This window comes from Drosophila kikkawai, chromosome 3L, assembly GCF_030179895.1.
Source record: "Drosophila kikkawai strain 14028-0561.14 chromosome 3L, DkikHiC1v2, whole genome shotgun sequence".
NCBI lineage: Eukaryota > Metazoa > Arthropoda > Insecta > Diptera > Drosophilidae > Drosophila > Drosophila kikkawai.
Window position 1 is genome coordinate 16,838,779 of NC_091730.1, and position 25,285 is coordinate 16,864,063.

At 34.7% G+C, this 25,285-nt stretch overlaps 2 protein-coding genes across 4 annotated transcripts in view; one reads left to right on the forward strand and one right to left on the reverse strand.

Moving 5' to 3' along the window:
- Indy (I'm not dead yet) overlaps window positions 1-17,187 on the forward strand; it is a 35,316-nt gene extending 18,129 nt beyond the window's left edge. For 2 of the 3 annotated variants that reach the window (XM_017182141.2, XM_017182142.3), the window contains exons 2-8: window positions 13,880-13,914; window positions 14,561-14,687; window positions 14,787-14,903; window positions 14,973-15,121; window positions 15,198-15,386; window positions 15,450-15,908; window positions 15,967-17,187. In XM_017182141.2, coding sequence (XP_017037630.1) covers window positions 13,880-13,914; window positions 14,561-14,687; window positions 14,787-14,903; window positions 14,973-15,121; window positions 15,198-15,386; window positions 15,450-15,908; window positions 15,967-16,642 — 1,752 coding nt within the window. In that variant the 3' untranslated portion in view covers window positions 16,643-17,187. Of the gene's footprint in view, window positions 1-4,189; window positions 4,341-13,879; window positions 13,915-14,560; window positions 14,688-14,786; window positions 14,904-14,972; window positions 15,122-15,197; window positions 15,387-15,449; window positions 15,909-15,966 lie in introns of those variants that run through there. The other variant, XM_017182143.3, reaches the window with a different exon arrangement.
- Window positions 17,188-18,465: 1,278 nt separating this feature from the next.
- On the reverse strand, window positions 18,466-25,166 carry Cat (Catalase). Its single transcript, XM_017182154.3, has 3 exons — window positions 24,973-25,166; window positions 19,338-20,258; window positions 18,466-19,281 (listed from the first exon to the last, which is right to left on the reverse strand). Exons 1-3 carry the CDS (start codon window positions 25,027-25,029, stop codon window positions 18,739-18,741), a joined length of 1,521 nt encoding a protein of 506 aa, XP_017037643.1. The 5' UTR covers window positions 25,030-25,166; the 3' UTR covers window positions 18,466-18,738.
- Window positions 25,167-25,285: the final 119 nt, after the last annotated feature.

A 25,285-nucleotide genomic window follows, 5' to 3' on the forward strand; every position in this document is an offset into this window, starting at 1 on the left:
GAAGTGACGACACCGCCAGATAACAATCAGTACGAAATTATTTGGGTTCAGTAAAATTAATTACCATATCGCGCAGGTTTCTCAAGGCAATTAACAAAAGGCTTTAAAGGCTTAATTTTTTATGTTTTTTTTCGCGAACTTTTATTGAAAAGCTGGGATTTTCAGAAGCGCGAGGATTGTAAATTGAGTTTATGGTGGCAAGAAATTTCAGTTAAATATTTGTTTTAGGGATTTTCATAATTTAGAGACTTCAGAGATCTAAATTAGGGTTTTTTTACTATTTAATCTTTTTTATATTGTATTAAATATATATATTTTTCTTAATATTTACTTAACTCTGTTTTATTTTCATTATTTCCCTTTGAAAAAATTGTAAATAAATTAAATAAATATTTTTTACATATCTAGATCACGATTCTCTTGTTTATTTGCCCCATAAATCAAATTTTGTGACCTTCCATGTTACTGAGAAAATTTGATTAGTCTGCTATTTGCTTTATCTGCTCTGATAGCTCCTATCTGATACAATATGTAAACAATGTTTTATTGAATGAACAGAAAATAATATCTATTAAATGTCTATGAAAGAAAGATATATTCTTACCCCTCAAAAACAAAGTCCAAAGATCTGTCAATTACTATATATTATAGAAAGTTCAAAATCCAAAACATGTTTTAAAATTTAAAAGACAAATGCAGACATTCAAATTCTGAGTACATTTCTTGATATTTTTAGATACAAGAAGCTCAAGCACTTTGTTTATTCACATTTTGGCGTATAATCTCCATGTTACCTTGAAGAAAATATTCTTTTTTTTTCTTGTCCGAAGCCCCGCCCCCACACGTGACATGGAATGACGCAAAAGGGTAAAAACAATTGCAGACGTAGATCTGAAAAGTTTATTTCAATATTTTTGGATATATTTCTATGTATATAATATAAGAAAATTTTTGGCTTGAACTTTGTATTGGTTCTGAATTTTTTTTGAGTTACCTAATGAGACATAAAAATTATTTTTATTCTTGCTTTTTTAATTTTTTTTTTAATATTTATTACCTGTGCTTTTATAGAGTGATTAAATGTGGGTCACCGTAACGCCTTGATATTCGCTTTGTTTTGTTTTTTTCGCAAAAAAAAAAAAAGAAAAAGCAAACCAAAACAAGTTGCAAAAAAATCTTGAAACCAAAATTTATTGACCGAAAAGATAAACTGGTTTCCCGGGTTGGCAAAGGGGTTTCCTAAGTTTAAACTTCAACTTCAACTTAAACGTTGTCTTGTTTAAATGGACAGACCAATTAATAACCAAATATGGTCCATGGATTCCAGAAATAGGCTGCGATTCCTCCTCCAGAGTTTTCTGATTAAAGAAGCTGCATTAATGGTTTGCTTACTTTTTTATAGTTAACCAGGCAACTAATTACATTGCCTGCTAAGGAAATGAACAACTGTTTAACTTTTGCTAGTTGGCACAACCACAATGATTAAGTGACTGGGCTAAGTACATTTCTACAAAGTTAACTAGCAAATATTCCAGTAGCTGATTTTATATATTATTTCCGGCTCGACTTGATTATGTTTTACATGAATTCTTTTTGAATTTTATTATCGCCTCAATTAAATAACATTTTAAGGCATTGCATTTTATATGATCTCACTCTTGTGAGGCTTTAAGCTATATAAAAAAGTACAGAGATATATGTATATATGCCTTTCAATTTGTGATTCATATAGTATAATATAGCATGCTTATACAGCAAAGATCAAAGAATTGTGCTGTGGTGTGGCGCTTTGCCTTTGATGCAATTATCTCGCTTTCCTGGCGTAATTCAATAGGTATTTCTTATAATAAATTCTATATTTTCTGTTAGGTTCTCAGCAAGTTCATATTTCTCTTATTGATTCTTACTAAAAACTCTATACATATTAAATGTCTGAGCAAATCGTTGTCCTTGTTCTCAATTGTATCTATCTAATCAAAAATTGATGGTCAGTTTCTAGTTTGACTTTGAAATTTGTTTGGTTTATTGATTTTTAGAAGCGCGTGGGCTTGTTTCGTGCTGGGGGAAAGGTTAATATAGAAAGAGAGTTGCTTTTTTTATAGAAATAGATTTTATTTGTACTAAATAAAGCTTAAAGATACCCCTATTTCGTTCTTATATCTACTTAACCCTTGGCAACAGAACAGAGTTGCTAAAACTAGCAAATAATTTCACCACCCCACTCGATGATTCAGACATCCTAAAGTATCTAAATCAAGTGATTTCCTATCTTAGCAGGTCACTTATTTTATTTTTTTATCAGCTGCAGGAAACCCCCAGAAAAGTGGAGCATGCCACGCGCAGATGATAGAACATTTACACAATGCATGAACAGGGGAAAACGTCGATTTCAAGCTCTTGTCATCACAATCATATCTTTTGGGCTTTATGTAAGCCAATACAGGAAATTTCTACGTGCAAACAAGTTTCAGGTTGAGTAGTTGTGTTAAGTGCTTCCAGTGGATTCTGAACCAGTTGAAGACTTTCTCCCTGAGAGTGGTTGGGATGTCCCGCCTCCCCATCGAGAAAGTTGCAATGCAATTACAACGATATCTTCGAGGACATAAACAGTGATTGTTTATGTATTATTGCTTAATATATAAATCAAATAGTCTCGTATGGATTTTGTTATTGATTTGTGGCATAAAGTTTTACTCGAAGTAACGACGTTAGTTCGAACTATAATTAGTTATATATAATATATTGGGATATAAAAATCTAAATTAAAATTGATCACTCTTTTAACTTTCAGTAAATTTAGCAAACAAAAATAGGTAATAAGTTATTTTAAACTTATTTATTATATTTCATGGCAAAACTTAAGTAAGACATTTTACAGGATGTTTTTTAGATTCCCTATCAATCAAAGCTCTAGAGATCCATAGTAAAACTCTCCAAATTATTACAAGGCACCCAAAAAAAACACTTTACATAAGCCCTGCCAGCGGAAGGTGCTGGAGCTTGTCGCCATGGTGCACTTCCCTAACGTCCAACAGGTGTTGCTCATGCAATGTGCTCCTCCTGGTGTGTCACGAGGCCAATTAGCCAGCCAGAGGGGCTGCAATGCAGCCAGGCAGGTCTGGCTTTTGGAATTGTTGAACATTTCCCGTTTGTACGGTCTAATGCTCGTTGTTTCCATTTCTGTTTGCGTTTATGTTTCTGGTAACTTGCTCGAATTTGTTTTGCTTGAGCTGCACATGGCAACGTGCGTTTCTCCTCCTTTCTGGCTCTCTCTCCTCCGATTTCCTCCCCCTTACACCCAGGCTCATGTGTCTGCTCTCACGTCGTCTGTCTTCGGCATTTCTAATCGGATTTCACCGTCTCTATTGTTTTTGTTCCTGTTGCTTCTCGCCAATTGCAGTTTTTGTTTTGAGATCATCTTCGTGTTTGGTCTGCATGCTGTTTGGGTTGTTAGGGAGGAGCAGGTGAAATATAACTGGAAAGGATATTTAAGAATGAAAGATTATATATGGAACTGATTTGTATATTCATAACCATTAAATATTTGCAATAATAATATAATATTTACCATGATATTTAATAATATTTACAATAACAATTATACTGAGAAGAAATTATAAGAAATTATATAAGAAAATATCGTATTAAAATAAGTAATATCTTGGGCAAGGACCTTTATGAGTAAGAAGCTACGCTCTCTGAAACTGAAAGTTTAATCCCCAACAGGAATAATTCCCTAATCAATGATATTTTATCTAAGCTACAAAAAACCCTAATATCCGGTTGGAAGGACCATTTTTTAAGGCCCAAATGTATCCTTAACCTCAACCTTATATATTCAACTCTAATCAAGCCAACTTAGAACTAGAACAAACTTATTTCCCAGTTCAACTTCAAGACGTTTTCAGTCTCAAAATCTTGGGCTTAATGAATATATCAAAATTTTGTTCTGCTCCTGTGGAACCCTAGTACACACACATTCCTTTTGACAAGCACCTACACTCACGGTGGCATCACTAGCCGCCTGGTCTTCTCACGCTCTGTCTCTCTCCGCCACGCTCTCGTCTGGCTGCGCCGCCTGCTCACGCCAGCACTTACAAACACTCAGCCAGAAGGCCCTACACCTACGTAGCAGCTAACCCATACAGAGGAATATCGGACCGACTGGGCTGCCGCGGTGTGAATTCAGTTTCAGTCGTTTCTACTTTTCCGAATCGGACGAATCGTCGTGCTCCTCCTCTCTTTCCTGCTCTCGAGCTCTCCTGCTCTCGGAATCCGAGTCCTCCGATAAGGATAATACCCGAAACCGGCCTAAGGCCTCCTGCCGCTAGTTTTAAAAAGTAAATAAAACCTGTGTTATCATTAAGAACTGCCAAACAAATCGGGATAAGGTTCCCTGTAGAACTTATCAAAAAACGGACATCAAACGAATTGCCATGTGCGTTGTGGTCGTGGTCCTCTCTCTCTCTCATTCTCTTTTTAGTTCTTTCTCTAAGCGATAAAAATACCGCGTTACTTATTTTGTGTTTATTTTCAAAAAACAATTTTTGGTTAGGAAGTGAACTCGAATTCGTGACGTTTGCATTTTCTTGCAGAGACCAAAAAGAAAATGAAGAAAAACCCACCAGAAAACGTTGACCGAGTGACAAAGTGAAGGTCTGGTGGGGCACAAAGAACCCTGCTTCTCAAAGAATAACAAAAAAAAAAACAAAACAAAAAGTTAAATAAAAAAAACTACGCCTCCAATGGTCTCTAGAAATGCATTTCTTTCCAATATTTACTTGCCCGACGCTCTGCTTTAACATCGGTTTCTTTGTTCAATACAGAAATTCTTGCCCGTTTTATATTCCCCGTTCCATTATTGGTCTGTTTTCTTCGTTTCTTACCCTATCCTATCCAGAATGCACCTGGGCAAGAAGAAGAGTGTGTGGAAGTACGGTTAAACTTCGATAAGTCGAAATTTCCTGAAGAAAAATGTGTTTTCTAGATTTGAAATTCCAGATTTTAGAAAAAAAAAAACATTATTCAAAGATTTGAAGTTTTAAAAGTTTTTTAAAATTATATTGAGATCCTTTCTCAAATTTTTTGTAACTAGAAATTATATCTCTAATCAAAACACATGTTTGTTAGTTCAATTTCTTGAGAATCTTCTGTATGTATCTTCACTCACTTGGAAAATTGTGTGAATGCATTGACGTTTCCTGCTCTATTTTTGTTGACCCTATCTGACTGTTTGTAATTAAAGTTTTCCCTAACATTTGTTTACAATTTTGCCCAGATGTTTGTTTGCCTTGAAAAGTAATCAAATTTTCTGCTGCGTGGGTGAGAAAATTTGCCTTAATTTCCGCACTCTCTTTAGCATTTTCTCGGAATCACAAAGAATTGTTTTCAAGAGCTTTAAGCAAATTGAAATAAAATGTGCATTGTGCTTTAATAATATGCAAATTATTTTATAATAGAGACATTTTAAACTAAAAATAAAGTGTATATTGTTAAATAATAAGTTACTTTTGGCTTAATTAACTTATTAAATGCTCTATGATCTTTTCTCATTCATGTAATTAAGGCCAGGCTTTAATTGATCTGGCCATTAGCTTAAAATTTATACTTTTCATTGCAGTTCAATAACAATAATCATTTATTTCGGTTATTTTCCGTCTTTATTGAGCTTGTCTAGTGATCATGCCATTGCATAATGTATCATGATTCATGATCAGATCATTTCTTATCACTAGAATAGTAGAACACGCATCCCCTAATCAAAGAAATTAATGACACGCGCTCAGACTAGCTGCGAAAGTAAAACCTATATCAGGTGACACCAAAAAGTTAAAGTATATTTAAACTAAAAAAGTTTTCTTTTGCTTAAACAGATTTTTTTACCTTTGTTATTAAGTATTGTTCATTTTTTTTAAAATCTTAATTGAACCAACTGTTTTCACCTGCTGTTTTTATACCCTTGCAGGGTATTATAATTTCAGTCAGAAGTTTGCAACGCAGTGAAGGAGACGTTTCCGACCCTATAAAGTATATATATTCTTGATCAGCATCAACAGCCGAGTCGATCTAGCCATGTCCGTCTGTCCGTCCGTCTGTCCGTCTGTCCGTCTGTCCGTCTGTCCGTCCGTCTGTCCGTTTCTACGCAAACTAGTCCCTCAGTTTTAAAGCTATCTCAATGAAACTTTGCATATAGTCTTTTATATGCTCTCACTGCTATATATGTCGGAACTGGCCGGATCGGACGACTATATCATATAGCTGCCATACAAATGTTCGATAAATTTTTAGAAAAAAAATTATAACTTTGCTGTTTTTCAACATTTTTACACCATTTTTTAGATATGACCATTTTATATTATTTTAGAATTTTGGTAAAAATTTTATGAAAATCGGACGACTATATCATATAGCTGCCATAGGAACGATCGGGAAATTAATAGAAAAAAAATTATAGATTCGTTGTTTTTCAACGTATAAGCTTATTTTATTATTCTAGAATTTTGGTATAAATTTCAAAAAAATCGGACATCTATATCATATAGCTGCCATATAAACCGATCCGTAGATGTATACAAAATGTAAAGCTGGGAATGCAAAACTGTAACTGTCAAACTGTAAACATAATAAGTATAGGTAAAATGTAATGAAATAATATCTGCAAGGGTATACAAACTTCGGCGTGCCGAAGTTAGCTTCCTTTCTTGTTTTGTATTAAAATTAATTTTAATTTAAGATGAAAAACCTTTTAAAAATCAAGGCTCTTTCTTATCTTACACTGCAATTCCAAGGCCAATAACAACACCTGATAAGGAAATGAAATCAACTAAATAACGAAGGTGGTGTGTAAAAACTATAAAATAAAGGAAAAAGTATTGTAGTTATTGGAATTGTTGTAGAAACCTGTTAGGCACGTTTATAGAATGCAGTCAACCTGTAAACTTGAACAAAACATTGCACTGATTTACCTGTTGCACATATTTTTCTATTATTTATTTAAGGTGCCCCAGACTTCATTAAAAACACAGATGTTACAACAATACAAATGTTCTTAATATTATATAAAATATTCCTGCCTATTTGCTAATCGATCCTTAAATGAGGCATCCAAAAGCCACTAATTTCTTGCTTAAACATTTGGCTGCCAAGTTCACACCTTTACTTTTTATTGGGTGAGAGATAACGTGATTTTCGGTGTGTTTCTGTTTATTAATTCACACCTAATAAGCAGCGTAATCAAATACCCAACTAATATATCAAAAATATCATAGAGGTTGACGTAGGAAGAAGGGGATTTCGTATATAACCAGATAAAGCGATATCAGTGGGGGGAAAAAGATGTGTTTTATGTGGGTCATTGAACGTATTTAGAGATTAGTTTTGTTTTTGGCAAAAGATAAATATTATTTCGGGGATTCTTCTTTAATTATTTAATTAATTAATAAGTTAAGAGATAGTAATAAATTATATTTTATTATATTTTTTCACACCTTTCCTGGTGTTTTGTTATATGTTCTATCTACTTTTGTTTATATTTACTTAGCACAACTGTTTTTTTCCTCTCTGAACTATTCTCAATGAATACTCGGCTTGTCTCCGGGGGTTTTTTGAATAAAAACTTGACTACTTACCAAAGTTAATTATGCAAATATTTCTACCGCCTTTGTTTTGTCAACAATGCCCCAATGTCAAGTTCAAAGTTCTACTGCTGACATATTTAATTGTTGAAACAATAATTATATTATGTACAACTCGAACAGCAGCTTGTCAAACCTTATTTGGTTAGCTTACAATGAATCTGGGTATTAGCTAATAGAATGGAAATAATGAAAATCGAGGGTTATTTGTAATTGATATGCCGAACATTTGTTTGGGGGAAGTGGAACTGAAAGTTCAAGTCTCTTGTGAAGGTGAATGAATTTCCAAAGATTCACTTGATGAATTTAAATTACGTATTACGAATGTACTGATACCGAGTACAATAAACCCGGGATCAGTGTTAGTGAGTCAAGAACCCATTGATAATTATAATATGTTCGGACAGCAGTTTCCGCTTGCTTTGAAACCGCAAATTATTTCTCAATTTTGTGAGATAAAAATAACCACAGAACCTGAAATGTGCATATAATTAACGAGTGCAGTTTTGTAAAAAACAAAAATATATATATTTCACTGACAATTTCTCAAGTTCTCTAGCGATAACCCCGTGGTTTAACCTCATCCGAAATTCGAGAACAGAATGCTATTTGTTGCCAAGCGCCTGGGCATGTGATTAAACCAAAAAAAACACAAAAAAAAGGGAAAACAAAAAGGAAAAGTAGAATAAAAGCAAAGCAATTTCCATATGAAATTTATGCAAAAGTCGTAAGGTGATTTTGTCTGTTCCTCGCCATTATTTTAATGAGTAATTGTGGTGCCTTTTTTGTTGTGTTTAAAGAACATAAGTACAGTCTTTCTTTGAACATTATAGTTAAGTGCTTTTGGTAACCCAATTATTGAAGAGTTAACAGTTATAACAGTTTAATTTTAGCCTATAAATTTGTACTTTGGATCAAGTTAATCAGCCTGCTCAGCTACGAGCCTCCGATTAGAGTCTAAAGTACTCATCTCTGACTATGTACATAAATATATATGCTATAGACGAACACTTGAACTAGAAAACTGAAATTCCCTTATCAAGAGTTTGACATGAGTTCTTTATGTATTTCTATAAATAATCTCTAAATGCTTACAAGTGCGTAATTTGTTGAGTTTTTTTATTGTGCAATGAAAAGTTTTAAATTATTTTTGATTGTATTTAAAAAATATCATCCATTTTGATGCCTCAACTAATTTTTTGTAGTGCAATTCACTTTGTATTATTATTGTTTATGGCTTTTGTTTATATCTTTATGGCGTCTAAATGGCCACTGGATTTCTTTTTTTAATGGACTGGTTTTTTTCTTATCAACAAACCAAACTGTAAAAATGGCTTAAAAAAAATAATGCGAATGTTTTTTTGCTAATGGAGGAGCAGCAGACGGAAATTATTTAAATATTGGCTGTTTTGATGCATGAATAATTCGAAAAATGATCTGTTTTAATTAGTTTAGTCTAAAATCAAAACAAAAATTCGATTTTCTGTGACTTTGCGTTTGTTTTTTTAGGCTAGTATTTATCTTAAGGGGTTATCCGGGTTTAGAACCACAAAAAAAGGCCTATTTTCCAGAATTTTTTTAAAAGATCCTATGACAATTTGGCAAATTTCATTTATTCTACATTAATACATAAAGTTTGAACTAAATTCTGTAAAATATTGAACAAGAAATATTCACAAATGAGCCGTTGAGGGAGGGTTGAACTTAACCCTAAAAAAAATTATGTCCTTGCGGTAGGCAGGATTTCTCCGTCAATTTTTATTTGAAATCAAAAAACCAAAATTTTTCTGTTAGCTTATGTGTCTGGCTTGTCTCTGAACGAAGGATTTTTAAAAAAATTAAAAATTGAATTTTTGGGAGCGTTTTTCATGAAAAATGACCCTTTTTACGTCAATTTTGGCCATATTTGGGGTTATAAAATCGGTTCTAATTGAAGATATAAAAAATCCTTCGTTCAGAGACAAGAAAAACATGTCTAGAAGAAGTGTGGAAAATCTGAAGTCGATCGGTCCAGTAGTTTTCGAGAAATCTTGACTACCGACTTCAAGAAAGTGGTTTCGAGAAAAACGCGTTTAAAGTTTTAATTGCCAGTTGTGACTCATACGACGCGCTGGGCTTTAAATTTCTCCCATTCGTACAGTTTTGCTTCGATCGACTTGAAATTTTCGGACAACATTCCTGACACTTTGTACTATTATATAAAATAGTTTGAAAAAAATTCATTTTTTTAAATTTCAAAACCCGGATAACCCCTTAACTTAAGCTATAATTAACTTCCTTTAAATTTAGTGTATAATTTTAATTACAACATGAATTTAAAGCAGCTTTGTTTATCTATTAGTTACTTGCCTTCTTCCCTAATTATTAACTTACATTTATTATCAAAATTTAAATAAATTCACCTTAATTTCCCTGTATGATTTATTACATAAACAATTCCCCAATTAAATTGCTTTACATTTTTCATTGATGTTAATTTTTATTAAACTCTTTAACGCTTTCTCGCCAAGTCAACCGTGTTGTGTTACTCATCATCCGTAAATTTCGTAACATAAATTTCCACTTAACTTCCGCATTAAAGCATTTTTAAAGTGCACTCAAGCTGAAACTGTGTATATAGTATGTATATTTAAGACTCCTATATATAGCCTGTTTATTGATACGCTAATTTACGCAAATACGTGAGCATTTGAGGGTTAATAAATAAAGTTTTTTTTGCGGCAAGTGCCTCAGCTGGGTACACTTTGTTGCTCCTTTGGAATGTGACTTTGTGCCCTCTCCCCATGACCCATTATTTCAATTAACTTGTAAACACTTTACTCCACTTATCGAGAACGCCCAGAGAAGACAACGACATCTCGGGGGGCTGTCTATATCTATTTGCAATTAAAGTGCAGCTCTCTCTATCGCTGAATCTGTCGAGTCGGACGTACACACCAAACAAAAGGCATTTGGTAAATTGTTTGTAAACGGGGCCATTAATTTATTTACCGCGAAAACAACACAATGACAATACATACATACATTTCTTGTTGATGGTCCTAAGACAATTCCATTTCATTTTTACTTATATGCCAGTTTTCCTGATTGTTTTGCCCGCCAAAGGCGGTTCAATTATCTTGAGGGGAATCCCCTACTGCTCGAACAGCGAAAATAAAGCGAGAACTTTTGGTGTTTCGTGTGTGGGAAGAGTTCTCTGAACTATTATTAGTTGATTCCCCACATCATTGTTTATAAGCTGTTAGAAGTTGGGCTTGTACCTGGCCATTAGAGGTAATTGTGGTATACTGGGGTATAATTCGATTTGGGAATTGATACTTGATACGGTTTCAATCAAGCGTGGAGTACTTTTAGGATATAGCTTAATTGGGGTTTTATTAATAGCTTTTTTAATTAAATTTTCCTTGGGAAATAAACCTCACGATATAGTAAAATGCTTTGGTAGTTTATTCCATGATCTAATATTTTATATATGTAATATGTTTGTAAATAGAATCATCAGATACTATCTTTACAAACTTGTCCTTAAGATGGTTTTTTTCTGTTTACTATTTTTTATAAAACTCTATAGGATTCTGTACCCTCTTTCTTTGCTCTGCCACTCTATATCGTTGTCACTTCAGTCAGTTACTTTAGAAAAATTCCACTCTCCAGATAGGCATATTTATATTCAGATTACAGTATAAAGATGTAATAATATATAGTATATATACCTATAATATAAACCTTTTGAAACCGTGCTCGTATATGATTTCAATTTTGATTGATATTCAGGGCGTTCGCTGACGTAGACAATGGGCAATTCTCAATTGATAGCCCAGTGGTCGCAGATCGTAAATATATACAAGTTTGTATTATATATTGGTTCCACTTTATCAATTTTCTGTTTGCATCTCTATGTCTATCTCTGTTTTGGCTATCTCTCATCTCACTCTGGCTATCACCTCTCGCTATCAATCAGCAATACAGCACAGCAACAGGAGATAGAATTTCCATGTTCCACTTTATATAGTATAGTACTATATAAAAGGGGGCGTGGAACCATCTCTATTCTCAGTGCTCGTGTTAGAATTTGAAAACAACAAAAAAAAGATCTGTTAATTGCCGTGTGGAAAATATTCTTCAATTAATAATAACAGACTTTTGACTTTACGATCAGAGTGAGATCACAATTTAAATATACATTTTTACACGATTTTTTACTATTTTAAATTATATTTTTACTATTTTTAATTATTTAAAATTCATATCTGTATAGAATCTACAGAACTATTCATGAATCATTAAAATAAACACTAATGATGGCTGATATAGATGTTGGGGGCGGGTTTGTCTATCTCTCGATCTCGTGCCAATGCAAAACAAAAATTGCAGTGTGAAATTAAATTCCTTCGTTCGTCGCCTATAAACAAAAGCATATCTCCAATTACGTCTGACTGAGGCACACGAACATTCCGCTGCTGGCTGTCCATCGACAACAAAAGCGGTGTAAACAATATATAAACAAAATAATAATAGCAAACGAAATAACAACAGCGGTAAAATAAATAAAAAGCCCAGATAAGCGCAGTAAAACGCCGCACAAAAGGCGACAACTTGTTAAATAAGCTAATTAATTTTATTTATTTTAACATATTTTTGTTACTAATTTTTGGGATAAATACAAAAGTTGTCAATGTGGGAAAAAAACAGGAAATATGGTAAAGATGTTAAAAATAAGTGACAATAATTTAAGGGAAAAAGATACAAATTTTAGATTTTGAATTTTGAACTATCAACTTATTAAAATTGTAAAAAAGAAATTAATAGAGAATTTTTAAAACTTAAAAAATAAATTATTAAATGAGAACAGCTATTTCCGAGCTACAGATTTAAAACCAATTTCGAATGCGACCAAAAGTAGGCTATGATTTAACGAAGACTGAGATTTTAAAGAACAGAATTTATTGGATACTTTTAGACACATTTAAAATCAGTAACTTGGAAAAATAAATTTAAAATACAACGCTAGTCTAAATAAAAAACTTTATTAGTTTTTAAACCCCCAAAAATTAAAAAATAAATAAATAAAATTTGTGGCTTTCTACCAAAAATCTTCTGGCTTCAAAGAAACCTTAACTTGGTTATTATTTATGAGATGGCACGTGAGGGACCATCCACATTTTACAAAGAATAAAAATAATGCTTTACGACGACATTTCACTTGACGTTGTTGTCAGTCAATGGCCTCTTTAGAGGTTTGCATGTGGCACGCCACAGATCCATTTCAACAGCTCTTTGTGGCTCTATCAGTCGCCAAGGGCTTAGGCCAGGAAAAGCTCTTACATATTTTCTATGCTCATATCATTGGCATTGACATTGCCGAGGGGTCTCTGTCCCTGCACCGATCTATAATTAGTGGGTGCTTTCATTCAGATGTATCTACAGAGCCATAAATACGTAGATACACACTATTGTGTGTGGGCTTTGTTAAAAGGGTATAGAAAATGCGAAGAATGAGAGTGAATGACGGGCCCTGTTATTATATTTGTCTGGAGCTTAATGGCTTGATTGATTGTTAGTTTTATGCCGATAAGGGACTTTTGCCGGAATCAGCGATTAGGCCGTGCCTCCTCCTAACCCAGAACGTGAGGGCCTGTGCTCGTACATATGTGTTTTATTTATGTTTGGACAACTTACGCATAGATTACCTAACCACCAGAGGAGGAGGAGTGCCAGGAGCATGGGGTTATGACGCTCGTGATATAGATAGATACTATAGAGGCCAACTGTCGTCATGAATATGCGCGCCTACCTAAATTAAAAGCAAAGTATATAGAATATTCACCCCAGACAGTGACAAATTTTCTGGCACACACTCACTCGTTCCGTTCCATTCTATTTGATTTCCATTTTACTGCAAGACTTGGTTTTTTCCTTATTTTTTTTTTGCAAAAAGAAATTATATCACGCGCCTGATTTCCATATGCCTGCCCCTCTTCTATTTACTTATTTTGTTTTGGGCGTGATGGTGTCTGGGTTTGTGCCCGATTCAAATGATTTTCAATTGGTTATATATTGATGGATGGCATTTTAATGAAGCGTGAAGCGATGACAACCGATTCTCGGGTTCAGTACGGGGTTCACTTTACTTTTGGGTACAATGACAACAACGGCTTGGCAACAAGTGCTTCGGGGGGCTCGTTCTTGATTCTTGAACAATTTTAATTGATTTATTTTTTTTCTTTTGCTCCATTTGTTTATAGATCCTAAGGCCACCGCTGGACATCAAAATGGAAGTGTAAGTATATATTATGAAATATGATAATTGCCTGAGGCAATGATTGATTTCTTTTGATTTTTTGAATGAAATTAAATATAACAGTGGAAAAGTTTATATGCTCAATAAAAACTTTAAGTGATGGATGATTTATTCCGATTTTTTTTGATTTAATATAAAATTTCTTTTTAATTTATATTGTATTTTTATATCATATTGAATAAATCGTGAAAAATATTCATGAAATCATTAATTAATTTATTAATTTATAATTAATTTAATTATTATATGGCTTTGATTTTAAAAACCTTTAAAAAGGAATTAAAAATTAAGCAAGAAACTATTTTTTTGTCTTTTTAGCATATTTTTAGAACTATTAATTTATTTTTAAATTTTTTTTAATAAAATACTGTGGTATCATTGATATCTCATTTTAATATCTCTGTATTTAATGTCTTAAATAATATTAACACTTAGATTTTTATATTTATATATTTATTTTTATATTTTTTTTATTTATTTATTTATTTATTCATTTTAATACATAAAAAAAAATAAAATAATAAATAAATAAATTTATATTAATTTTTTATTTATTTATTATTTTATTTTACATTATATATATATACATTATTTTTTTACTAATTTTTTAATTTTTATTCCACAGTGAAATCGGTGAACCGCCTCAACCTCCGGTAAAGTGTTCCAATTTCTTTGCCAATCATTGGAAGGGGCTGGTGGTCTTCCTAGTGCCCCTGCTATGCCTGCCCGTGATGCTCCTGAACAACACTCCCGTAAGTTTTGAAAGACTTAAATAATGAATAAATTAATAATCTAGTTAAATACTTTATAATAATTATACCATATTAATTAATAATCTAATTATTTTACAGGAATATCGTTGCATGTACCTGCTGTTGGTTATGGCCGTTTTTTGGGTCACAGAAGCCTTGCCGCTATATATAACCTCCATGATACCCATTGTGGCATTCCCTGTAATGGGAATAATGGTGAGTTTTTATTTAAATATTTCTAAATTTTCCATATTTACTATTATTTGTATTATTTTAAATTTCTAGAGCTCCAATCAAACCTGTCAGCTGTATTTCAAAGATACACTGGTCATGTTCATGGGCGGCATTATGGTGGCCCTTGCCGTGGAATACTGTAACCTGCACAAGCGTCTTGCCTTGCGTGTAATCCAGATCGTGGGCTGCAGTCCCCGCAGGTAAGAAATAATTAAAGATTTTCTTTTATAATTTAAATTTAAATTTACAAAAATTATTTTTATTTTCCTTGTTTAGATTACACTTTGGCCTGATTATGGTGACCATGTTTCTGTCCATGTGGATCTCGAATGCCGCCTGCACGGCCATGATGTGCCCCATTATCCAAGCTGTTCTAGAGGAGCTGCAGGCCCAGGGAGTGTGCAAAATTAACCATGAACCCGAATACCAAATTGTTGGCAACAACAAGAAGGACAATCCGGATGAGTGAGTTTATTATTTTTGTTTATATATCAAGATTAAGAACTAATTCTATAATGTGTTTTTCAGGCCACCTTATCCCACGAAAATCACACTTTGCTACTATCTGGGCATTGCCTATGCCTCGTCCTTGGGCGGTTGTGGAACCATCATTGGTACCGCCACCAATTTGACCTTCAAGGGTATCTACGATGCTCGCTTCGCCAATTCCACTGAACACATGGATTTCCCCACATTCATGTTCTACTCGGTGCCCTCCATGTTGGTGTACACACTGCTGACCTTCCTGTTTCTGCAATGGCACTTCATGGGTCTGTGGCGTCCCAATAGCAAGGAGGCCCAGGAGGTGCAGCGGGGCAAGGAGGGTGCTCATGTGGCCAAGAAGGTTATCGATCAGCGCTACAAGGAGCTGGGACCCATGTCCATTCATGAGATTCAAGTGATGATCCTGTTCATTTTCATGGTTATCATGTACTTTACCCGCAAGCCGGGCATCTTTTTGGGCTGGGCTGATTGGCTGAATACCAAGTGAGTTGAAGGATATCCTTTTTAATTATTACATTTAATTAATCTTCCTGTTTTTTAGGGACATTCGCAACTCCATGCCCACCATTTTCGTGGTCATCATGTGCTTCATTCTGCCCGCCAACTATGCCTTCCTGCGCTACTGCTGCCGACGCGGCGGCCAAGTGCCCACGGGACCCACTCCCTCGCTCATCACCTGGAAGTTTATCCAAACTAAAGTGCCATGGGGTCTGGTATTCCTGCTGGGAGGTGGCTTTGCCCTGGCCGAAGGCAGCAAGGTGAGCGGCATGGCCACACTGATTGGTAATGCCTTGATTGGATTGAAGGTCCTGCCCAATGCCGTCCTGCTGTTGGTGGTCATTCTGGTGGCTGTTTTCTTGACAGCCTTCAGCTCCAATGTGGCCATTGCCAACATTATTGTGCCCGTGCTGGCGGAAATGGCCTTGGCCATTGAGATTCACCCACTGTACCTGATCCTGCCCGCCGGTTTGGCCTGCAGCATGGCCTTCCACTTGCCCGTAAGCACTCCGCCCAACGCTTTAGTTGCCGGCTATGCCAACATTAGGACCAAGGACATGGCCATTGCTGGTATTGGACCCACAATTATTACCATTGTTGTGCTGTTTGTGTTCTGTCAGACCTGGGGACTGGTTGTGTATCCCAATCTCAACACCTTCCCCGAATGGGCGCAGATATATGCCCGGGAAGCGGCGCTGAAGGCGAATCAGACGATTTAGGAGGTTAGTTAGGAAATCCTTTAGGGTTAAATCACAATCACAACAGACACAGAAACAGCAATGGAAATCAATATTGAATATATTAGGGAACACTGTACAAGATAAAGAAGTGCCTTTGTGTGGAATGATCTGAAGAGATGCATTTGCGGAAACCGTTTTTTATACAAACATGAAAGAACATTAATTATATTGTATAGCGAAATAATACTTTCAGAGAACGAGCCCAGCTAAGCAATTAAACCACAATTAATGTTACTTAAGCGTTGCATTTAGCATAAAGAATATTAAAGAAGAAAGCCACGGGGTAAATATCGTTCAATTATATATTTTTAATAACTAGACTGAGAGAACGTACATATATTCGTAAAGGAAAATTTGAAATGAACAATCTACTCAACTTAATTGCGATTGCGAAACGAGAGCACACACACACAAAATAGCCTTTAGTGTAAGCCTAAATGATACTGTGTACATTTGCAAATGATTTATGTTTTATATAGTTTGTAAAAGAAAATATCAAATACAAATAAAAAGCTCAAAACAAACTTAAAATTTTATTTTCTTTGCTTTTAATTATAATACAAATTCAACAAGTGCGCGCCCATGTTTAAATATTAGCCCTGCTAGAGATGGTAAGTTGTGCGTTAACTATTACTTCAACAATCGATATTTCACAACAGTTTTGGAGTCATTGTTTCAAAGACCTGTTGCATGTATTTTGGAATTCCAAAATGAAGTCTAATAAAATCTAGTTTATTATTTAAATTTTAAAGGAAACGTTGAAAATATATTTTGTTTTATTTTTGTAACATTAAAAAATACAATAAAAATAAACAAATACGATTACTTGAACAATCGATAGGCTTTTACAGTTTTGGAGTTTTGGGGTTGGAAAACCTGTTGCTTTCATTTTGAAATTTAATAAATTATATAAAACAAGAAAGAAAACTAACTTCGTGAAGCTAAAATTTGGTATTGAATTTAAAATCGATTATTTCTAATTAAACAAGAAAGAAAGCTAACTTTAACCAGGCAAAGTTTGTATACCCTTGCAGGTTAAAATTAAAATATATCACAAATAAGCCAAAAATGCATTAAATTCGATTCGGAAAGCGGTTTTGTGTTAGTTTTTATAAGCCTAAAAAAAATGCATACCAAATTTAAAATTTTAAGAAATCAAAATTTTGGGCCATTTTTGCTAATTTTAATGATGTAACCCCTTATCAAATTTCGCAAAAATGGCAAAAAAATCGATATCTTCCGGACATGTCTAGAAAGATTCGCATGTTAATGCTGATCAAGAATATATATGGTTTATGGGGTCGGAAATGATTCCTTGACTTAGAAAAATATTATTTTGTATTATAAAATCTGATTTTTTATATTAAAAAACTTCTTGATTTTTTTTAAGTAAAAATATCATAACTCGGCCAAAAGAGCATTAATTTTAAATCGGAAAACTGTTCTGTGCTAGATTTTCTGCAGTTAATAAATCTGCATTCTTCATTTATTTTTGATTTCAATTTTGAAAATTCAATTTTTTATCAAAAACAAAAATTTTAATGATGTAACCCCTTATCAAATTTTGCAAATATGGCCAAAAAATCGATTTTTTCCGGACATGTCTAGAAAGATTCGCATGTTAATGCTGATCAAGAATATATATACTTTATAGGGTCGGAAAGGTCTCCTTCACTGCGTTGCAAACTTCTGACTGAAATTACAATACCCTGCAAGGGTTTAAATATTAACAAAAAATATAATTTTAAATTATTTGTAATATTTAATCATAACACCCAACGACACACCATTTTAAATACATATTTTTTTATCAAAATATAGAGTTTTATTGCATATTTATGTCCATCATTTGCATATAATTGTATTTCGTGTATAATCTGAAACAATTTTGAATATCAAAACAAGACACAAGCACAATAATTAATGAATTCATTTGATTTTTAGCCCGCAACCAAAGTAGCCGAAAAGCAGAACGCTTTTTGTTCTTAGAGTCGTTGGAGTTGGGTGTTCTCGGAATTGTTGAGTTCCAAAATAGAGTTAAACCGTAATTAAGGCCAATAAAAACCAGATCATGCTTAGAACTTGGAGGACTTGGCCAGATTGAGAGCTTCGGTCAGCATGCGTCCGAAATCGGCATGAACCAGGGTGAAGTTCTTCACCGCACGCTCCTGCAGGAACTGGCTGGCGTTGCTCAGATGATCGGCAATGTTCTGCACCAGACGCTTCTTGGCGCACTTGTCCAGGACATAGACCCAGAAATCGGTGACCTGGCCATAGTTATCCTCAGTATCGCCGCTGCTATAGCGATAGACATCGCCAGTGACGGGGCAGCAGGTTGACAGGGCCCTGGCCCTGGGGCATTCCTGGGGTCCATTGAAGGAGTTGGGGAAATAGTTGGGGGCACCATCCTGGTTGTCGGTGACATTCATGGCGCCATCGCGCTGGAAGTTGCTAACCTTCACCTTGTAGGGACAGTTGACGGGAATCTGCAGATAGTTGGGTCCCAGACGATGACGATGGGTGTCCGAGTAGGAGAACAGGCGACCCTGGAGCATCTTGTCCGGAGATGGCTCAATACCAGGCACCATATGAGCCGGGCTGAAGGCGATTTGCTCCACCTGAAAATAATAATTTATTAGCAAAACAGAAATGTCTGGAAGAATAGTATCCATACCTCGGCAAAGTAATTCTTGGGATTGCGATCCAGCACCAGCTTGCCCACGGGAATCAAGGGATACTCCTTGTGCGGCCAGATCTTGGTTATATCGAACGGATTGTACTTGAATTTCTTGGCCTCATCGAAGGTCATCACCTGGATGTACATCGTCCAGCTGGGGAACTTGCAGGTCTTGATCCTGTTGTACAGATCCCGAATGCTATAATCCGGATCACTGCTGGCCAACTGATCGGCCGCCTTAACATCCAGATTCTTGATGCCCTGATCCGTCTTCATGTGGAACTTGGCATAGACGGGCTCACCCTTGGCATTCACCAACTTAAAGGTGTGCGAGCCATAGCCGTTCATGTGGCAATAGCCATCGGGAGTGCCACGATCGCCGAACAGGAAGCTCACCTGATGCGTCGACTCGGGACGCAGGGTAAGGAAATCCCAGAACATATCAGGATCCTTCAGATGCGTCTGAGGATTACGCTTCTGGGTGTGAATGAAGCTGGGGAACAAAATGGGATCACGGATGAAGAAAATGGGTGTGTTGTTGCCCACCAAATCCCAGACACCATCCTCCGTGTAGAACTTGACGGCGAAACCACGAGGATCACGAGCAGTATCCGCAGATCCGCTCTCACCGCCCACCGTGGAGAAACGGATGGCCAGGGGAGTGCGCTTCTTCACCTTGTCGAACATCTTGGCGGCACAGTACTGGCTGATATCGTGGGTAACCTCAAAGTAACCAAAGGCACCAGCTCCCTTGGCATGGACCACACGCTCGGGAATCCTTTCGCGATCAAAGTGGGACATCTCATCGAGGAAGTTCACGTCCTGCAGGAGAACGGGTCCGCGGGGACCCACCGTCTGTGTGGCATCCTTGATGCCAATGGGTGCTCCATGGCCAGTGGTAATGGCTCCAGGGGAGACCTGAGAAAAGAAAATAAAATAAAAAAAACAACTTAGTTGTGACCTTTTAATGCAACTTTTCAAGTTACCAAGCAAATGGTTTACTAATTCATTTTTTTTAAATTATACAAATAAAGAAAAACTTTACCGGCTACGTTGCAAAGTGCAATTCTACTTACTTTTTTCGTTATATAATATTACCAGTTCAAAGTGTCGCCTAATCTTATCGAAGCTTTAGGCGATAATTCTTTTTTTGGTCTTGCGGACTTTCATATTTCATATTTATAATCTATGGACGCTGTCACCACCAAAAACATAAACATAAAGATTGTAGGACTTTATCACTACGCAGGGGGTCACTTTGAAAGGTGTTTTGGTGCACAAAAAATATTTGCATGGAATTTTAGTTAAGTGGAAAAATAATTCCGAGGAAATTAAAGTGTTTAAGGGAACTTTTAAACGAACAATCATGAAATTTAACTGATTAGATAACGATAATTGATTGAGGCATTAAATTAATTAACATTTTTAAAGGTAACCCCTTAAATTCCCTGGTTTTTGTATTTCAATTAATAACCTCATTTTATAAAATAATAACAATAAATTATTAATTCCCATTGAAGCCAAATATCGCTGTCTGATCGGACCTGAAATATCAATTAGCTTTGCTAAATGTTTTGTCATTTATCAACCAGAGATCTTCTTTGTATTATATCAAGTGTCTTCCCATATCATCATCTTCCTGTGTTTTCAATTAATTTCCCTGGAGACACACCCTGTCCCCAGTCTTTAATCGTTTATTTCGCATGCAAGCCATCCACTCATTATAGAATTAACTCAAGTCACTCACAAGTCACTTTGCAAAACTGTCACCGGCAACAATGCACACTATTTAGCAAATGTTATTGCGAAATTCTAATTTGAAAGCATTTCTAGAACACTGTGTGTGCGCATATTAAAGAGTTGTATATACCATATAGAGGTGATATCTATATATATCAAACTTAACCCCCTGCTGGTGAGTTGTCAAACATATAAATTAAGCTGCCGTTTATATTTCGCAACAAAGTCATTTAGGTGGCGTGACTTAGGGAATTGTTTACTTTTAAGTGCCCTATTGTTGTTATCTATTTTATACGATCTTTATTCGTAGAAGTTGGATGACTAAAAAGAAACGAAATAATATTTGGCAAGGATTAAAAATTAAACTACTAAATCTTTGAGGGATATTTTATCTAGAAGACACAGGAGCCTCGTCCGTATCAGGGCATTTCTTGCTTGAATTGGCTGAAGAATTCCCCAAGTGAAAAGTCAGCCAAATTAATATTAATAAAGTATTCTGATCTAGAGTCTACAAGAAGCTATTTTCCATGTTTATAATACCACAAATGTTAAAAAATATATATATACTTCATATAAAAGACCCTCTTTTTTAATTGCGTTGCAATCAGTAGCTAATTCTACATTCAAAGCAGCTTTTAAGCTCTTTATTATATTATCTGTCTGGTGAACTCTCCTTATAAATTCTTTATTTTATTTTTAAATTTTTTTCTGAAATTTCTATATAAGTATTTTTATGGCTCATATGTATACTCTTTTCTCTGCAGTCTTGCCTTGTTTTTTTTCCCTGCGATTTAATCAGTATTGTTTGCACTTTGAGACAACAATATGGAGCCACTTTCAGAGGGGGGACAGATACGAAAAATAAAGCAAAACCGGGAGTGGGCATGCGAATGAGAATGGAACTCGCTTCACGCCCCAACAAGTCAATCTGGTTCGTATCGGGCCTCCAAAATGCGTTTGTGTGTATTCCCAGTGAAAAACAAACTGTGATAAGGCAACCCCTCATACGATCTCAAAAAAGAAAAAAAGAATGCAAAAATACATGAACTACTAAAGTCTTTTTTAATTGCAACATGTCAGCGAAGCGAACAAACAAAATGTTAATGAGGTAGGCTTAAACAGATCACTGTGCATCTGATAAATATTAAAGGAGAGACAACATTGTCTACTAGATATCATTTATCACAAGAAACTGAGTCATTTGAAGGGCAGAAAATACAAGAGATGATTAATTTTGATATTACAACGAAGATTTCAAGTGATGAGTTGTGAAATTGTACTTTAAGATGTCTAATTTATCTATAAAATCTATAAAATAGCTTCTTGATTTAAAATGTTTTCTAAAATGAATTGTTTAAAACTATTTATTAAAGAAATTAATTCAAAGAAATTGAGTTTTATGTCATTATATCTAAGCTTTCATAAAATATATATTCATTTTAGGTACTTACTAAGATTCTTAAGCAAAGTTAATATATTATTTATAGTTTATTTAACAACGAAGCAGTATAAACAATACAGTTCAAACTTTTTTCCCTTCGATCAAACCATTTTACGACCTTTCCCAATACAAATATCTGGTTTATGGGTATCTGGGTATCCTAGAATTGGTTCAAATTCTTGGTTAATCGCGTCAATTAAGGTATATTATACGATTCTCCCACTATATGTGGAAACAAAGAACCCAACTACATAGTTGCCATGATTATTCAGCGAAACAAAGGCAAACATTTAATTGCCTGATAGAATGCAGTTTTCACAGTTTCGTCATAGAAGCTTAAATTCGACTAAAACAACACGAACCAAAAGCCACCAACCAAGCCAAGTTAGCTCTCCTCTCTGGGTCACTTCGAAACATATTCTCACATACAGTGAGTGTATAAGTCTGTGTATTTGAACTCAGGATTGCATAACCAAATTGGAGAAAGAAAATTTGCAGTTGAAACGCATTTTCCCTCCAAGTCGGGAAAGGCTCAAACCCAAAACGGGTTTCTTTAGCCGGGTTCGTTGTCTCGTGATCGACACGACAAGCCAGCCCATTGCAACCAGTTTATGCAACATTAAGCCGGTCGCAGCAAAGTCCATTGACTTCCCAGCGATTTTCCAACCTCAAAGCGGCACAAACAAGTCATATATGTATATGCATATATGCATTTATATATATAGAAAAAGAATTGTAATTGTTTGCTTTTGTGGTATAATAAAGTAGGGGCTTAACTCGGTAGCTTTTAATTGATTTCTTTGACTCATCCATTTAATGCGGTCATAATTTTGTTTACGTGAGATATATGTATATTGTTTGATATATAATTATATTATTTTTCAGTCCGTAAAAATATAAACAATGAGAGTTCTTGAGTAGAATATTTCTTAATTAACGCCCTTTTAACAGAACTAAAGTATTTCCCTTCAATAAGGTAATAAAGATAATTGCATTTCCTTTCAAAAATAATATAGATAATTGCTTCTTTGTTTAGCTATTATATCGATTACAAAACTCATTGCTAAATTGAAATATATATATATATGTTTATATACTTTTATAATGTACTTTCAAGGCTAATTCGAACTAATTCGAAAAGGTATATATTACTGATAAATCTAATCTATTTGGGCCAATTACTTAGCAGGTTTTTCGATGCTTATCAAACTGACTGACAAATAGCTCAACTCTGAATATTTGAGTTTCATTTATCGATTTATGGGGGGTACATACAAAAAGGGAGAGACCAATAGATAATGGCTGTACAATGGATTCTATAAATATTATTATTTTGCCTAGATGAAGCAGGTATTTTGAATATTTTTATATTTGTAATGGTTTTTTAAGATCTCAGATTATATAGTGTATATTATTACTTTATTTCTTAAATATAAAATTAAAACCCTGAAAATATGTGGACTTCAATTACTCTTATAAAAAATTTACAATAAATGTTGGAGTTTCCAAATGATTATTTTAAATCAAAATAATTGCATTGTTTTTTGGCATCCTAATATTAAAAATGGGTTTTTTTAATGGTTCTGTATCTATAAACTGTAAGTGTACGAATATTCTACGTCTAATTATGAAGTTTTAATTTTTAAATATTATTACCCCCACTTTAAACAAATTTTGAATTCAAAAATTCAATTTTCAAAATTTCCTTGCATTCTTCTACAATTATTCCATTAAGGTAATTAGAATACTTTTCAAAAACGAGCTGTGTTACTTTATGCATTTTGCAAGCGTCACGAATTTTAAATTTCAAATCATTAAACATACACAAAATACCAGCTACAAACAGTTTACGAAAAGCGAAAACGAACATTTAGCACGAAAGTGCAAACAAATTCGAATAAATAAAATATAATATAAATGCAAGTAGTGCCAAATGAAATTGAAAATTGCAAAGCGAAAATAGAGGCGGAAGCAAAACAAATAACCAAAAGGCAAAGGTTAGCAGTGAGAAAAAGGGCCAAAGACCAAAACTTTGGATTAGGCCCTCCAAATCCACCGGGGAAAACTAAGCGCTAAGCTGATAACTCTTATCAGACTCCGGTCAGTTTTGATAAGATGCGTATAAATAAACAGGCAGAGAGGCGGAGAGAGAGGAATCAAGAGAGAAAAGAGAACGCGATAGCGACCGCTCTTGAACTTTGAACTGTTCGCTTTCGAAATGCACGATCTCTGTGGCTTTTTGCATTTTTTAATTATTAACGATATAGAAAAGTACAGCATTATAGCAATCGCCCCCGCCTTTATTGTCTTGTTTTTTGTTTATTTTATTTTTAACAACGCTTTGTTTCTGCTGCCCTCCTCTTCTTCCTTTCTCTTTTTCCCTAATTTCGGGCCGGCACTCACACACACACACAGATTCTTGCTCGCACACAGACACACCAACACACTCACCGTTTGGGAGTTTTTGTAGTCAATCAACTGATTCGATGCGGCATCGCGGTCAGCCATTTTAGCCAGGAATTTTGCGTTAATTTCTCGTGTCTAGTAAACCAGAATTTTGATGTGTGTCCCGAGCAGATTTTTCCAGCCCTTTGATTTGCTTGCGCCGAGAATTCTGTCAACTAAAGCACCTGCATCGCAGTTGGAATTGTTTATATATTGTTTAAACTGCCAGTGATGTCGTTTTTCAGCTTAAAAAAGCCGAATTCCAATTGGAAAAAGCTAAGAGAAGCGTTCATGTTAAAAAGTCGAAATCAATCTTACA